The 17008-nt window shown below is 39.9% G+C and overlaps 1 protein-coding gene and 1 long non-coding RNA gene across 3 annotated transcripts in view; one reads left to right on the top strand and one right to left on the bottom strand.

Moving 5' to 3' along the window:
* Positions 1 to 2832: 2832 nt before the first annotated feature.
* Positions 2833 to 17008, top strand: part of KIF25 (kinesin family member 25) — a 41021-nt gene continuing 26845 nt past the window's right edge. The window contains exons 1-6 of one of the 2 annotated variants that reach the window (XM_054630382.2): positions 2833 to 3030; positions 3786 to 3851; positions 7683 to 7799; positions 9478 to 9616; positions 14389 to 14492; positions 15705 to 15787. In XM_054630382.2, coding sequence (XP_054486357.2) covers positions 2953 to 3030; positions 3786 to 3851; positions 7683 to 7799; positions 9478 to 9616; positions 14389 to 14492; positions 15705 to 15787 — 587 coding nt within the window. In that variant the 5' untranslated portion in view covers positions 2833 to 2952. The remainder of the gene's footprint in view (positions 3031 to 3785; positions 3852 to 7682; positions 7800 to 9477; positions 9617 to 14388; positions 14493 to 15704; positions 15788 to 17008) is intronic. The other variant, XM_077175629.1, reaches the window with a different exon arrangement.
* The window catches only part of LOC143693581 (uncharacterized), a 28648-nt gene continuing 21112 nt past the window's right edge, over positions 9473 to 17008 (bottom strand). The window contains exon 3 of the long non-coding RNA XR_013181416.1: positions 9473 to 9594. This is a non-coding gene — a long non-coding RNA (uncharacterized LOC143693581). The remainder of the gene's footprint in view (positions 9595 to 17008) is intronic.

The following is a 17008-nucleotide window of genomic DNA, read 5'->3' as shown; positions in this document are numbered from 1 at the left end:
TTTCCCCAAATGCTTTTCTATCCATTCTGCATTTAGGAATGTTGTAATGGACAACTCATCAGAAGTTTATGAGCTGGGACCTCTTAGGTCTTGTTGGTTCCACCACTGGAGTTAAAGTGAAATGCATCAGAAGTATTCAAGACAATGCTTACTTAATAGTATCCTAAGATTTGTAATCCATTGACAGATTTTATAATCCACATATGGCATTTCTCTGAAGCTAAAATTAAGAGTTAAATGTGGATTTAGACTGTTCCATGAAATTTCTGGCCCTGAAGTTCCACAGAAGGATCTGTAATATGGCAGGGCCTTGCATCTGCAGGGGGAATATGGGATCAAGTTGGTGAAAGTTGGGGGAAAAATTATTCTTCAAAGTAGAGAATCAATGTAGAAGGGTGTGCTGCAGTAGTCTGGCAGCATTTCTAGAAGATAGCTGGATGCTGTTTCTTTCCCAGGTCTCACCTACAGGCTGTTTCATTCATCAAGCAACCTCTCCTAAGCTTTGGGAATAGAAAGAAGATCCCTAAGGAGATTTGCTGCTGTTATGAAGAGTTACACATCATACTGAAATTTTTTGGTTTTCTGCTCATGGGACAATTTTTAGTACTATTTGACCTTCAGAGGTGCACAGAGAAATGACTAAATAGGAGTAGTGGATGCTGTTTTAGGTTACTACTTCAAAGACTGCTAGTAAATTAAGTCTTGTCTGTTACAGCCTACAGAAACAAGATCCTTAATCTCATTAATTGTGGGTAAAATCCACAGTGAGGGAGAGATTAACCATTACACTTCAGAGATGATCCTTCTGGGATGAAGCTGAGTTTCGCTGGTAAATAACATTGTTCTGACTTGATTGCTGCTGCAGGATAAGCATTACATATAAAATCACAGCTCATTGTCAAGAACTGAGTCACACCCTGCAAGCAACTAAATCATCCTCCCCAAAATAAAATCCTGTTGATTAAAATCCTGTCTGCCTTATTTAGTGCCAACATCTTGTAACATCTACACCATTGCAGCACTTTTGAACTGTTTTTTAGCCTGTATCCATTTGTCAGTTCTCATTTTTCCATCAGAGCAGAGCTAGTTGCAAGGAGGAACTGCTGAGTTACACTTTTATGTGCCAAACTTAACTGCAACCATCCAGATGGGTCTCTTTTTTTTAAACAGAGGCTATAGATTGTAGCAATTTGTTGAAGATGCAGGATCCCAGAAGATGGTGGGTAGAGCTGCACAGAGATGATTGGTTTGGTCTGTGATAGCTGGGCTGTATCTGGGTTCCTTAGGAAAGGAACACTATATCTTTTGTGCTGAACATGGAGGGATTCACTGCTCTGTGTCTTTGGATTTTCTACTGTCCACATGAGAGCACATTTACCATGTTCAGTAGAGAGTAACTTGAAACTGCTATTTTGCAGAACTGGATTCCTCTGTAATTATCATGTTGGTTTTGGTTTTTAAAAAAAAAAGAAACCCAAACAACTATAGTGCAAAAATAGTGCTATTTCCCACTTCAAGAAGCTGACATGTCTGTATCTGGTATACTTACATATTTTATAACCAAATAGTATAATGACTGCTTTCAAGACCATGTAAATCTTTCAGTGCAATACAGTAGAGTACCAAGTAATGTTGCTAATGCATGTCACATTTTCACCTTGGAAACCTCAGTGGGAGACCCCCAGCCATAGCCTGGATGAATAGCTCCTGCTCTGGGCAGCTCCTCAGGAGTCCCACATGACCTGAACCCACAGGCTTTGTGCTTGTCCTAAGACTAGCCCTATTGCTGGCCATGTTTGCAGTTACTGAGCAGCCCCCGTGGGGCATCATCCAGCTCCCTGTCAAAGCAAGGTCAGCTACAGCTGCTTGCATGGGGCTGGGTCTTTGAGGAGCTCCAAGGATGGAGACTCCATCATCTCTCTGGGCAGCCTGTACTACTGTTTGACTATTCTCACACTGTCCTTAGGCTCCTGCCTCTTGCCCCAGCCCCTGGGCACCACAGAGCACAGTCTGTGGTGTTCATACTCCCCATCAGGTATTTGCACATACTGTCTGGTTCCCCCTCAGCCTTCCCTTCCTCCGGGCTGCACTTCCCCCAGCACACTCCGTGTAACAGATGTTCCTATCCCTTAATCTTCTTTGTGGCCTTACAGCCTTAGCCCGAGCACACATCACCAACTGCTTAGGGGGAAGTCGTGTAGCCGATATCAGAGCTCTCAACTCTGTCCTTCTCCTCCTTGCCCTTTGCACTGATGTGAGCCTTGTGCCCCTGAGCCCAGGAACAGGGTAGCCTTACACTGGCCTTGGGAGCTCCAGGCTTTCCTTCTATTCCTGCACTCCCTGCCCCAATCCTTGGCCATGGTCTCTGAGATCGGGACGCTGCAGGCGGAGGGATCCCCCACCCTCTGGATAATGGGTACGGACCTCTGAGGCCACTTGTCCCGCAGGACACTGTAGGCAGGGGGACCCCCACTCCCATGGATAATGGGTATGGACCTCTGAGGTGACTTGTCCCGCGGGACGCTGCAGGCAAAGAGATTTCCCAGCCCTCTGGATAATGGGTATGGAACTCTGAGGTCATATGTCCCGCGGGACGCTGTATACAGAGGGGCCCCACTCCCATGGACAGCACGCCCGTTCCCTGCTCAGCCTCCCTGCTGGGGGCGCTCTCCGTCACAGGCGCCCGCCGTGGCCCCGCCCCATTCCCACTCCCTGTCGCGGATTGGTTGACTGCCCTGCCACTCAGGGACGGGGCGCGGCTGGCAGGCGGTGGTGCTCGCTAAGCCAATCGCAGCGCAGAGCGCAGGGCGCTGGGCGGGGAAAGGGCGGGGCTGTCACCATGGCAGCCGCGCCACCGCCCCAGACGCGTCCCGGGTTAAATCCCCGCCGGAGCCGGGGCCGGAGCCGGAGCCGGGGCAGTTCTCGCTCCACCTCGGCGCGGGACCGGGCAGGATGATGCGGCCGCGCCGCGGGCTCGACCCGAGCTCCGTGTGGGCGCAGCGCCTGAGGCAGCTGGAGCAGCGGTTGCGTGTGAGGGGCGAGGGGCGGGGCCGGGGCGGGGCCTGCGGGCGGGCGCGTGCTGCGGGGCCGCGCCTCGGCGGGATGGGCAGGAGGGCCGGGGGGCGCTGCCGAACCCGGCTCCTTCCTGGACGGGCATCCCGAATCCCGCAGTGCGGGGCCGCTTTTAGGCTCACACGTGCCCGGGGAGCCTGCTCCAGCTGGGGCTGGGGTCGGAGTGCAGTGTCAGAGCAGTGAGCAGCTCTCCTTCCCTCAGGCTCCACCGCCGGGCCGGGCGGGCGCTCGGGGCTGAGGGAGCGTCTGACGGCGACGCTAAAGACCTCTAATAGTGCTGCCTTGGAAATGGAAACTTACGTGTTTATGCATAAATAAATAAAATGCTGCTTTGCTAAGGACCACGGCTCTGGAAAATGCCAGGAGGAGGTGGTTTCGCAAAGCAAAAGCGCTTTAAATTGTGTACCTATGCATTCCTACACAAGCAAGCAACGTAACAGGAAAGATGGAAATAAAGGAATATTAAGAGTTTATCCTAATTTTTGCATGCTTATATATAAATATGGTTGTGATTAGGAGATGGGGGAAGATAGTCGATTGATCTCAGAAATTTGAGAAACAGTGGAGTATGGTAATGAAGGCTATCATAATGAAATCATATTCATCAGACTCATATTATGGAATATGAAGGCTATCATAATGAAATCATATTAATCAGGCTCATATTTTTTTAATTTTCATTTTTGTGTATTTGGGTGGGTTTTCTTCCTTAGACCAAAGAAGAAAGAATAGTTGTCCTGGAAACTGAAAATGCTGTTCTTCATCTAAAACTTGCAGAGGTGACTGTTGTTTATATTTTTTTCAGAAAGAATTCATGTGGAAATAGAAAAAAAGACACTGAAATCTTCCTTCCACTTTTCAGGTTTTGCCCTCTTTGCCGGTTGGGAAAATCTATGAAGTGTTAAGGCTCAGCATCTCTTTCTTTTTAAAATCATGAATGGTAGCAGTAATTATAGGCTGATTAAGTAACTAGAAGTCAGTTTGAATTTAAATGTTTGCTATTGTTTTAAATCTAGAAAGCTGAACTGAGGGAATGACTCTGGAAGCGTTAAATGTGGAATATTTCTTTCTCCTTACAGGGAATATGTTTGTCTAAAAGACAATGCAGATTTTTCAGGAATGCTTTTTAGACACAATTGGGATGATGCTTTGAAAGGAACTGTTCACAGAGTGCAGGAGAGACATTTCATTAGGAGAAGACTTTCCAGGGATACCCTGCCGTGTTTTTAGTACTGGTATTGTTGCATGTGTGCCTCGTCACACAGCATACAGCAATAACTGGATGCTTTCATTGCCTTATATCCTTCTACAGAAGCATAAGTTATTCCTAGATCCTCACTGAAATAAGGAGCAGCCTGTGATAATGTTTGGGGCCTTCAAAGGAGGGGATTTCAGAGATTTAAAGAATTTTGAATATAGATCTAGGCTGCTAGAGCAGAGCCAGCTGTGAGTATTAGTGGTGATGGAAACTGTTGGCCAAGAGTTTCTAATCTGGGCTGAGACATTAACTGGTTGGGTGACCTCAGGGAAGCCATTTGCCCTCCCTGTGGGTTTGCTAACACCCATGGATAAAAGTGGGTTTAACATTTTTCAAAGTGTAACTGGAAACAGGTGGTATATCTGAAATGAGTTTTGCTAAGTATACAGAAGAACACTAATTTATTCTGAGGAAATGTTTTTATTGTCTCTGTTCTTCTTTACAATATTCATTGAAAGCCTTAAGTATTTCAGCTGATTATTTTTTATCCTCACAAGCACAAGAAATTAATTATTTTAGTCAGTAAGGTATATCAGATGTACGAAGGAGTTGTCTGTGTATCAGAGAATGAAGCCTTGTTTTTGAAATAGAGCACTGCTTCATTTTATTGAAAAATGTGCTGGAAGAAATGGGCACCTGGAAAGAATACAGTCACACAAGGAGTGTGGGCAGTGTTACCACCAGCAGTCAGAAACAATGTCAAATGAAATCCTTTGCAATTAACCCTGCACTAATGGTTCTTGCACTGATTCAGGCAGTTATTTAAATACACTTTAAAAATTTGCCCCAGCAATCTGAAAATACAAGCTGAACTGACATCTATGAAATAGTTTTACCTTAATTGAAGACCCTCTCTTAAAAACAATACTAATTGAAATGAGTATTATTTAAGGTTGTGCAATATTCCACCATATGTCCTAATATTCTACCAGCTATGCTGGTGAGAAAAGCTGCTGCCCTTGACTGTGTATCCCTGATCCTTCAGATCTGACAGTGGAGCTGCCTGAGTGATTGAGCTGTAACAAGTTCAGTCACAGGGACCAGGGTTAACAAAGGTCTCATTCTTAACTTGTAAAACTAATTGGATTCATTTTGTCTGGAGTGAGTTGGGAAGCTTTGGAGACAAACTTATGAGGATTGCCATAAATTAGGATTTGCAGTGTAAATGTCTGTCTGTAGGTTGCATCAGTCTTATTAAAATGTTATCTCCTGCTACAGACCTTCCCTTACATCCTTGAGACAGTGATGTAGTTCAGCACTTCTCCTGTGTTCTGCAGCCTGGTGTATTGTTACCCCAGCAGCATCCTGGAAGAGTTGTTACTGCACATAGGCAGGCAGATTTCTAGGTAGATCTCCTTTTGCCCTGCTTTTCCCTGTTTGGAAGTCTGTTTATCTTTTATTAGCAGTCTTTGAGGTCCTAACCCTGCAGCCTTCTTTACGTAAGGCCAAGTCTGCCAGAATGGATCTGATTGCAAACCTGAGATTTCACTTTGGAGAACACTATTGAATAGTTCTGTTTCACTTCTGCTTGTAATAAAGCTGACTATAAAAATGTTTTAGTGCATTTTTTGCTTCTATGCTCAAGCACAGGTTTGCAAGTGCTGGCCTATGAACAACTCTGGTGAATGTTAAAACTATTTTAGAGAAATAGTTTTGAGAATATTTTGGAAAAAATCCCAAAATCAAGGCAACGTTTGCAATGAAGATGAATAGACGAAGTGATGCAATGACAGTAGCATCGAACTTTCTGCTTTTGTCTTAGTGTTGAGAAATGTGGAGGGTCAAGGGGAATCTGTGCAGATGGAGCAGATTAGGTGCTAAAAGGAGGTTTTAGCTATCCTAAGCTTACTTAATAACAAGGCTTGAGTACTGCAATTGTTTATATATATATATCCTTAGCTTTTCTAAGCACTCTATAGAATCAATCTCAATATCTGAAACCTTAAAGCCTGTAACAATTAATAAAAACAAACCTCTTCCTGCTATTTCTCATAAGAACTTTTTCTAATAGTGCTAAGGTGGTGCATTGTTCTACAGACTTTCCACTTGCATCTGTAAATAGAAGATTCATGGTTTGTGAAGGTGAAAAAGCCACATGAAAATATTGGTTTTGATTAGTGAAGTACTTCTTTTTTTGAAAATACAATCTGTCTTTATCCTAACAGCTCCAGGATGTTGTACTGTTTTTTGTCAATATCGCCTGTAGTTAAACTGCAATTAAAAGTTTGCTTTTTATCATCTGATAAATGTTGTTATCAGATTATTGGAATTGAATCAAATCCATTGTGTGAGTAGGTTTAGCTCTTTCATGTCTTTTGTCTCTTCTATGCTTTGCTAATTTAAATAACAGGGAATTACAGTCACAGAATATATGATGTGAATAAAAAAGGAAATAAGTCTGCAACAGGCAAGTGCATTTCAAAAGTAAAGAGGCAATTGGTACTGGTTAATGAATGATAGATGTGAACAGGTGTCAGGGGAAAATAGCTGAAGTTGCAGCTCATTTTAAGCACCAGGACTGTCAGAAAATTACAAAAATGCATTTTTTAGTGTTTTAGAGATTCTTCTATATTGCAGAATTTTGCGAGAAGTCTCTACTGAGATGACTTTTCTTGCATTCATGCCTGTAAATATTTAAAGTTGCATTACTTCTATTTTCCTTTTGATTTCAACATCTCAAAAAATTCTCAAGTTTGCCATAAAAATTGCTTTTGCATAATAGGTAATTTTAGACTGTTAGAAGGCATTCTCCTCCCTCCACAAACTTTAAAAATTGCTTTGGTTGCTGTGATCTCTGAAGACCCAGAGCAGGGCTTTGTTGGCCCAACCTGGCACCATTGTAACCCTAGTGGTTACAGTGGAGTTGGTGTTGTCAGGGGGCACAAAGCTGGGGGCTGTGTATTCAGGACATCAGCGGTTAACACCTGTATGTTTGTCTTTGTTCTGTTTCATGTCCTTCCAAAGTGCTTTCTGCATTGTCTCAGTTCCAGAGACACTTAATCCAGCTGTGTAACCAGCCCTTTTCCCTAAGTGAAGGCACAGTTATAACCCTTTAGATCCACATCAAGCATAAGTAAGAGGGTTTAGGTACAGCAAAAGCATTTTAGCAGTCTGGTGCTCAGGTTTATGACCCAAGAAAGTAGAATTTTGTGATGTTGGCCTGTTACCCTGAGGTGATTCTTCACATAACTCAGAAAAAGGTAAAAGCAAAGAAATTAAGTATTAGCAACATCCTATCATATAGTTATCATATAGTGGAATTACCAATATTTACTGAGAAAAAGGGGACAGAATACAAGAGGAAACATGAGTGTTTTAAGTGATTTTTTTTGTGATTTTTTTTTTTTAATAGTACCAAGGGTTGGCTGGAAGAAGCACTAAGGAAGTATTGCAGCTCTATGCTGCTCATGGCCAGCAGATGAAATTTCAGAGGAGTTCTGTTGTAACCCAGCTGCATGGAGCAATAAAGGTAAAGGCATTTAGTGGTAACGTAGACATAATCAATGCCTTAAACATTTACATGCTTATCAAATATAGTAAACCCCAGAAAATGGTGTGATATGAACCTGATCTGTGGCTTTATTGTATTCACCGCAGGGCTTACAGCGAGATGTAACAATTATTTATTTCATAGTGGTTGTAATAGGCTGCAAAGTCACCTGAGAGCCTGGTAAAAGTAGATGGTCCTGAGCTCCAGGATCTTACATATAGGGTGCTATTAATACCTGAGACAGATATTTTTGTAGTCAAAACTTTACAATTCCCCATGTGACTGTTATATAGACATCCCTAGAAACAGTAATTGTGATATACTTTACCCACGTAGGCAAATCCTTTCAAAAAGACATTTTAGAGCTCCACTGATTACTAAGAGTTCTCTGGCAGATCTTACAAGAAGAGTAGTTTTCTGTATGCTCACTCAGGTTTTAATTTTGCATCAGAGAGACTGAAACTGTTCTCCTAGTGCCAGTACCATAATATTTGCCTTTGTTGAAGTACTTATTTGTGAAGTTACTCCACAGACAGGGTAGTGAGTTCCTTTTAGGGACATAGGGACACTTCCAGCTTTTCTCAGGGCAGCACTGAATGCCTGCATAAAATGACCAAAAATTATCTCGGGAAAAAAATCTGATTCTTAACAGACAGAAGGATGCAGCTTAACTGGAGCACTGTTGGACTAGATGATTGTTGTAGATTGTTGTCTCTTCCAATATAACTATACTGTTTTATTCTAGTTATAGCAGTTCTGCTTTGTACATTTTGTAGTAGTATTTTACATTTTTGATTAGCTAGAATGGCAGAACTGCTTGTGATGCAATATCAGTGGATTGAGGTAGTAAACTATCAGATGTAAATGAAGACTAGGAGGGAGCAAAGCTCTCTAAATACAAGTCTAGATGAACAGTCATCCTATACCCATACTAACCAAAAGATACTCCTTCCCATTTACATTGTATGGCTTTTGAGAGTGAGAAATGCAATGATTTTGTCCCTTTAGTTTAGATTGCCTTCTTATCATTGAAACTAATTAATTAATTCAAGGTCAGTACCACAGTTAGAAAAATAAATGTATATTTAATGTACATTACACTGAATTACATACATAATACAAATACTTTTATGAACAACATCAGTTTCTGGTTTTTTTCAAAATACCTTTGTTCTCACAGGAAGACATAGAACTAGCCCATACAAGAAATGCCTTGAGTGAATCTTAGCAAATACCTTCTGATCAAAGTGTGAAAAAGGAAAGTAATGGACATATGGTTCACAATTTTCATTGCTAATTCTGGGTATGACTTAAAAGTAGACAGAGCCCACACATGCTCACACACACTTATTTTTGTCTGATGAAATAACAAAGAGACTGGGTTATACCTGAAGCTGTGTTACAGTCAGAATAAGTACAATAAAATGATAAGGATCCATAAAGTCTTGCTGAAACTTTTGGGGCATTACATTGCTAAATGTTTTGCAGGATCCTTCTCTAAACATAATGAAAGATATTTTCTTGAAGGCTTCCTTCCTTCAAGTAGAGGGCTCTTCCTGCTTGTGATGTCTCACCATAATAATTTGCATTGTTATATTGATTCTTCTTAACTGCTGGTTCTGTGTCTTTATAACATATTTTTCTTCTTGCTGAGAAGAGGCTTAAGCAAGACCTGAAGAGCCTTCATTCATTTGCTCTTGAGCTTTCAAAAGACTTTCAACGTCAAAGCAAGACTTGTCTTTACCAAGTTCTGGCAGCAGTCCAGGGGCTACAGCTGCAGAATGAAGCAATGCAAAGTAAGGCTCAATGCACTTAGATTTCAAACATGTAACATCAACAATGTAATTGTTCAATGTTACTAATGTTAAAAGGTTGAGTTTGATTTTTGAGAAATGTATCACTGAAATTGTAGCATTTGTTTCTTGTTTGACATTAAATCATCAAGGAGTTCTGAAGCATTAGAAGAAGTACAAATAAATCTGCAGAGGTTATGACTGATAATTTGAATTTGTCTTTTGTGTGGATTACAGCTGCTATTAGACTGCTGCTGAGTTGGCTCAGCTGTAACATTTTTAAACTGAAGTTCTTAGACTTGTTATCTTGGCTATTTTAGAAGAGCCAAATAAAGAATGCATTGCTTTATTAAGCTGAAATTTGTCTCCTTTTGACTGTACCAGGAAAGGACTTGGCTTATTTCAGAGGTTTCTGAAAATACTGCCTGAAATTAGGATAGATTTGATTTTTAATATTTCTGTGTATTTATCAAAAAAGAAATTACTCCATAGTCAAAAACCAGTTGCATTTTCTGGACTGTAGATCCTAACAGCACATGGATTGCTGTTTTGGAATTCAGGCACTTCCTTGTTCATGTATACATAGGAAAGAGAGCCAGTGCACTCTGCCCTCATCCCTGAGGACTAAGTGCATTGGTCCTACACCTGGATCCCATGGTGTGGATCTCTGCACCTGCTTCCAATATCCTTGATTCTGGTGAAGCTCCTACCAGGCCTGAGAATCACATGACACATGCAATACTTAAATTGTTTGATGTGTAGCAGCCTGGTGAACTACAACAAATACACAAATTTACAATCAGAGGCTTTTTGTGATGCTCTGAAAGCCATGTGTTACCATTTAAAAGGTATGTTTTCTTTTCTTGAATTATTTCATTTTGGGACTGATTTGGTTCTGATGGGACTCCTCATGTCAATAGCAACAAACAGCACTCTTGGTGATAAGTGTTTACAGAGCTTATTCCTGTATGTTAAGTACTAAGTTATAAATAAAATTTATTTGATTTCTGTATTATTCTTGTAGAGAAAATGCTCCTTCAAGGAAAAAATCCCAAAGTTGAAAATTAACTTTATCTAAAAAGTGAACTTTTGTCTTATTGAAGCAGGGGGCTAAATGAGCAGATATGAGATTGACTTTGGCACTTAGCTATTGTGGTGTAAATGAATAATAAGTGTTCCTTCGGAGGCCTGGAAAAATTGTGTTGACTGTTCTCAATTTGCATTTCCTGGTGCATTGTTCTTTGAAATCATAAGCAGGAGAAACTTCCCTAACTATAACAAAATTAGTATCCACTTTGGTGGATGACTTTTGTTTTAATTTGTCTGGTTTTCAGTTCTCTGTCAAGTGTTTTAGATGGAGATTCTATTGTTAAGGTTAAATATGACCATTGAAATTGCCATCCCTAAATTACATGTAATCTTTTGTAGACAGAAAGCCCTAAGTATATATTCTGGAGACAGTATATATTACCAGTTTAATCTTAAAATAGAGATTGAACACAAGGGAGAAAATGACAGAAGAAGCATTTGAGTAGGTAAATTTCAATTTCAAGGTAGTAGTTGACATGAAACAAACTGTAAAACTTTTTTATAATAACTGAGTAGTCCATTGCTTAGAAATATTTATTCACAATCTGAAAACCAGGCTATGCCACCTTTCCCACTGAATTTAAGCAGTAGCAGTTCATAAGAGAGAGAGGTGCCCATTATTCTGTTGTTATAGGTCTGTTTCCCTCAGGGATAAAGCTGATATCATTTTTGCTAAAAAAATACTGGCCACAGAACTGCAAATGATACTACTGAGACAGATGCAGTAATTGAGCAGATTTGTGCAAAGGTAGGAAATCATAAAAATTTAAGATTAGCTTTTAGATTGCTTCACCATGCAGATATTATCAGTGAGAGAAAATTGTGGTGATTTATAAGCCTCGTGACTTAGATATGCTTTGGAATTCTAGGACACTTTCTCTCTGGGATGGAGAAGATTAAAAAAGGAGCTTTCCCATTTTGTACATGAGCTAACACCTATGTTCTTTGCTTTTGTTGGAGAAAGCTGAACTCTGCACTGTGCTAATGATTTGTATTGGTGGAATGTGAACTACCATCATCTTTTATCCTCCACTCCACAGGTGATTTTCACCAGCTCAGCTGCCTTTTGAGAGCATTTCCCTTAGTGGAGTAGGGAAGTAGGAGCAGGACCTTGGGTCCAGTAACAGAAATATTGTAGCAGCCCAAAGAATAATCCATAGAATGGTTTGGAAGAGATCTGGAAAGGTCATCTATTTTCATTCCCCTTGCAGTGAGTAGGGACATCTTCAACTAGATCAGGTTCTTAGAGGCCCATCTGACCTTCAATGTTTCCAGGGGTGGGGAATCCAGCACCTCTTTGCACAACCTGTTCAGTGTTTCACCACCCACACTTGTGAAAACCACATTTCTTATAACTGATGTAGTCAGCCCTCTTTCAGTTTAAAACCATTACCTATTGACTTATTATAACAGACCATGGAAAAAATAATGTTACAGTGTGGAACATAAAATACAGCTGAATTCAAAAGAAGTTTTAGTATTAAGTCTATTGCATCATAGCTGCTTGTCCTAGGAGACATGATTAGATTGATCTTCTTTTTAAAAATGGACTTCAGACTGGCAAGAAACATTAAAAACCCCAGGGGACTATGGGGACTGCTACACATCCATATCTCAGATGTGCTGTGGCTGTGCAAGGTTATGCTGCTCCTGATTTTCATGTCCCTCTTATGGACCTTTCTGTTATGTTTGTGTAACTCTTTGTGAAACCACACACAGAACAGATCAGGGAGCTGAGCCAGGACAGAATTTGCTCAGAAGGAGGGATTGCTTTTAGACCTTTGTGTGACTGTGGAAGCAGTTGTGTGAGCACAGCAGAACGTCCGATGCAGCACTGAAGGGGAGGGAATAAAAAGCTCTGGGACTGTAAAAGTTACAGTCCTGAATATGCTTGTAAGACATCACAACTGTTAGACTGATGTTACTGTGGTTGGTAACATTTAAACAGAAAAATTGCTGGCATTCCCACCTCCCAGGAAATTTCCATATCAATCAATGAAATGGACAAAGGATGGGGAAGAGGGATGTCCATAATGGCTGCATTCATGTGGTGACTACTTCTCTTGCCTAATGAAGAGTGTGTTATTAAAACAGATGTACCCAATGTCTACCCCTAGGTTAAGGATGAAAATGTAACACCTGTATTGCTTGCATCTGATGCCAAGCAGAAAACTAGGAAAATGTTAAATGAGTGTTTATATTTGTAACTGCATAATTCTACTTTCAGGAAAAAAAAAAAAAAGAAGTTCAGAACTAATTTAAGCATTAGGAAACTTTTTTTCTTTCAGGACTGGAATAATGGAAGAGTACCCTCAGCATCTATTGCTTTGCTTTACTGCTTGTTTCAGAGACTTAGACTTCAAAGTGTGTGTACACAAATATGTTAATGAAGATACTTACTGTGGAAATTACTTAAATAATAAATGGAATATTACTTACATAATCAATGGAATCTAACCTTGTGTTTTAAAAATCACAGTATAATTAGTGGTCAGTGAATGTAAGCGGCCCTTTTGAAAACTTATGGTAACATATTTGCATGGGATTCTCAAAACCAAAGTATGCTAGTGTTACTCCACATGCTGGATGCAAAAGAAGATTTTTTCATAGTGAAACTCCTAGACATTGATTCCCCAGCTATTAACATCATGCTTCCCCTGCATGCATGCACTTGTGGAGGGACACTGTGAGCTGGAGGGGAACAGCATGGGTATTAGAAAAAAGAGATCTGAGAAATCTCTAGTGTATGCAAATGTCCCTTGAAATTATCTGATTTTTAGTCTATACCAGAGAGATTAAATTGTATGTGTGACCATGCTGAGATAGTGAGTCTGTTCCTTCCTCTGCAAGGTAGCACATACTGAGGCTGGTGGCCATCTGGCTAATTCAGCTCTCAGACCCTGGTTTTGACTTCTTGATACTCTGCATTTCCAAACTGGTCACTAATTGCTGGGGATATTGATTTCCCACTGGGGTTCCTAAAAGCCTGCTTTTTACACAAGCTTACAGTCGCATAATGGGTCTTCTGGGCTGTATGTTTGTTTTAGGCCTGCTCAGTGTTAATGTAATTGGGCTGAAATAAAACCATTTGTGAAGTTAGAAGGCTTTTATAATGACCCATACAAGTCTTCTCAGTTTGGTGAAAGAGACTCCCTAGGGTTCAAATGATCCATCTTTCCTATGAATTCCTCATGGAGTGATGGACCTATCTTAAAGGGGAACCTTACGACTGTTGTAAAGGATTAGTAACACGGTGAGACTGAGGGTAAATGGCAGGTTAACTTATTGTAAAGTTAGCCCACATGAATCTAATAAGTGCAGATGTGGTGTGAGCCTTGCAAGTGACATCCCCATCTAGCAGCAGGCTGCTTCAAATGTAGGTTTCAGGCTTCCCTGGCAGGTAACATCACTGACTAAACTGACACATTTGAGCTGCCTTTAAATATCTTACATTATTGATTGCTTTTAAAGACTTCACATGTATAGTTGTGGTAATAATTTGTAGCTTCACATAACAAGAACTATGATGGGATTTTTCATAGATGTCTAATAAATCAGAAACTAAGCCTCCTAATTTAAATTTGGTAGAAGTTGAGAAGGTTTGTGCTTATATTTCATGAGGTGCTACTGGACAATTCCTTGTCTAAAGTCATGGAGTTTATATCTCTGAAAGTGCTTTCTTCTAGTGTTTCAGATAAAAGCTTTTGATCTTGAGCAGTCTCTACAAGAGGTGACAGAGAGATATGAGAAAGAAAAGCAGAAAAGGAAGGCTCTACATAACAGCTTAATTGTAAGTATGTTTAATAACAGAACATTGGCTTATTTTGTTGAAATTATCCCCATAATTTTGTCACCAATGTAAGTAAAGAATATACTTCACATGGATATATCACTTGCCTCAGCTGTCTATATATGATGTGTTTATTGGCTGAGGCACATTTGTATTATAATAAACCCCGCTCCTTTCTTTTTACACACAATCTTCCAAATGCTTTCATGTGACCTACTGCCCTAAGGAGTATCATCCATTTTGAATAGTGGACAAAAGCTGAGTTTCTTTATCCTCTTCTCTAAATTTGCAGCTTCTAAAATTGTTTTGAAATTCTTAAAATTATTAACTTGATATTGCAAAGTAGTAATCTTTTGTTTTTCCAAATATCTCAAGCTGTATCCTACTTAGCCATTATTGATGTTCATTTGGGATTAAATTTTTCCTATTTATACTTAAATTTACTCTTCCTCCCCTCCCCACAAATGACTGGTTTTGGGTTTCCTGAATCAGGACCTGATTTTTAGAAACACGAGCCTCCTTCAAAAGAATTTTTTAAGTTTTTCTACCTGGGACAATGAATCTCTTTAAAAGTACTTACCTTCTAAATTTTGCTTTGTGTTGCAGTTTACTGAAAGGATATTTCCCAGAGGTATGGGGTGTTAATACCAGTGGTCAATAGTCTTCACAGGCAAGCTGTGTTCAGTCATACAAAATGAGAAGAACCGATCACCAACAAAATGGAAGAAATGAACAGGTCTAAAATGACCTACAGTAAAAAACCAGCTTTTTAATCATGTAGGACTGTAGGGGAGAGGAAAATATACAACATATTTTATATTCCACATCTTCCATCCTCCTCAGGACAGGTGGAAGAGAAATGGAGTGTGTAAAATTGTCTGTTGAGTTAATACAGGTTTCTGAAAAGCTCATGTAAGGAGGAAGGAGAAAAAGGAAGGGAAGGAAAAATAGCTCAGAGGGTGTTTTTTTGTCTATATGATCTTGAGAGGGCTATATAATTCCAGTGCTCTGAAGAGCTCATACTTCCTCAACTACTTTGTCCTACCTTACTAAGACAAATTATATTGATTCTATTTTTTCCCCACAGAGTCTAGGGCTATGATGTGGTAAATACTGGCTTTCTTAAACATGTTCATGTCTGTTTGACAAATTTCAGTGTATTTATCCTCTCCAGTAACTTGTGTTAAATACAGCTCAATATTCTTATCCCAGGAACTGCGAGGAAATATCAGAGTCCACTGCAGGATTCGACCATTGCTACCTTTTGATGATGCTGCTGGACATTCACAAGACAGGTAATCTGTTTTGATTGTGTTAGAGCCTATCTGACTCATAATTCAAATACAGGGAAAACAATAGTTATGTTTGTATGAGAACAACTGTGTCCTTGATTTTTCTGGTTTTATGTGTGTGGGGAGACAATGATGGTATCATAAAAACTAATTGCTGTTTTCCTTCTCCTGCTAAATTGGCTCTAGCCAATCTCCCTGTCTAAAAGTATGTCCATCTCAATAGAAATCCATAGTTGCTGTGCCAAGCCAGGATTATCCTTGGCTTGGCAGAAGTAACACAGCTGCAATCAGTTTAGAGTGTATTCACTATCCTATACAAATTCTGGGATGCAGTAATGTGAGAGCTGCCAAAAGACGTGGGTAGAGACACACACTCAGTGTTACAATTCTTTTGTAATGCTATAGAACACACTGGCTGTCACCACAAACATTGGTAATTCTATTTCAGTCTAATTTGGCTCTGCAGCCCTTATTTATAAAACGTTTACTGTAACTGATGTATCAAAACATTCCAAGATCCAAAAGGAAAAGAGGGATTAGATGCAAGTATCTGCTTAACAGGCTGAATTCTCCATAGATGACTAACACGAAAGAAAGTAGGGATTGAAGTGTATACAAGGAAGGAAAGAAATAAAGGGAAAACTAGGTGGGTGGCTAGAAACCAATAACATTATCATTTGCTTTATCAGTAAATAGCTGATTTGGGGCTTCTTTTACTTTTACTGCCTGGTAACTCTAAAAGAGTACATTCAGTGTTTTAAAGTTTATTATTTTTTTGCAAATCTTAAAAAAAAAAGATTGTTTTAATTAAAACAATGTCAAAAATAACAGACAAGATATTTCAAGAAGCCTGAAGTTGAAACTTGCATTAACCTGTGCTTTGTACACCTGGGAATGAACCCACTCACATTTTTGTTGCAGTATGAAATAGTGCAATCAGGTGCTGACTTACAGTGTAAAACAGGATGGACTGGGCCAAACAAACAATTGTCAAGGGTAACTTTTGTTAATGTATCAAAAAGTAATTTAAATTAAACTTATCTTTAAAACTATGGACTGAATGTCCAAAATCTTGCACACATAAATAGATATATACACCTCAGTAATCCCAGTCAGTGTTTGGACTAATCATGGATTTAAGCTCAGGGACAAATTGCTGAAGAGAGAGTATTTCTCACTTTAATTTTCTATAGTGAAAGCCTCTTGTTACAAGCTCATGCAGCA

Source organism: Agelaius phoeniceus, chromosome 3, assembly GCF_051311805.1.
Source record: "Agelaius phoeniceus isolate bAgePho1 chromosome 3, bAgePho1.hap1, whole genome shotgun sequence".
Taxonomy (NCBI): domain Eukaryota; kingdom Metazoa; phylum Chordata; class Aves; order Passeriformes; family Icteridae; genus Agelaius; species Agelaius phoeniceus.
The sequence above is the reverse complement of the archived record's forward strand: the minus strand, read 5'-3'. Positions and strand labels throughout refer to the sequence as shown.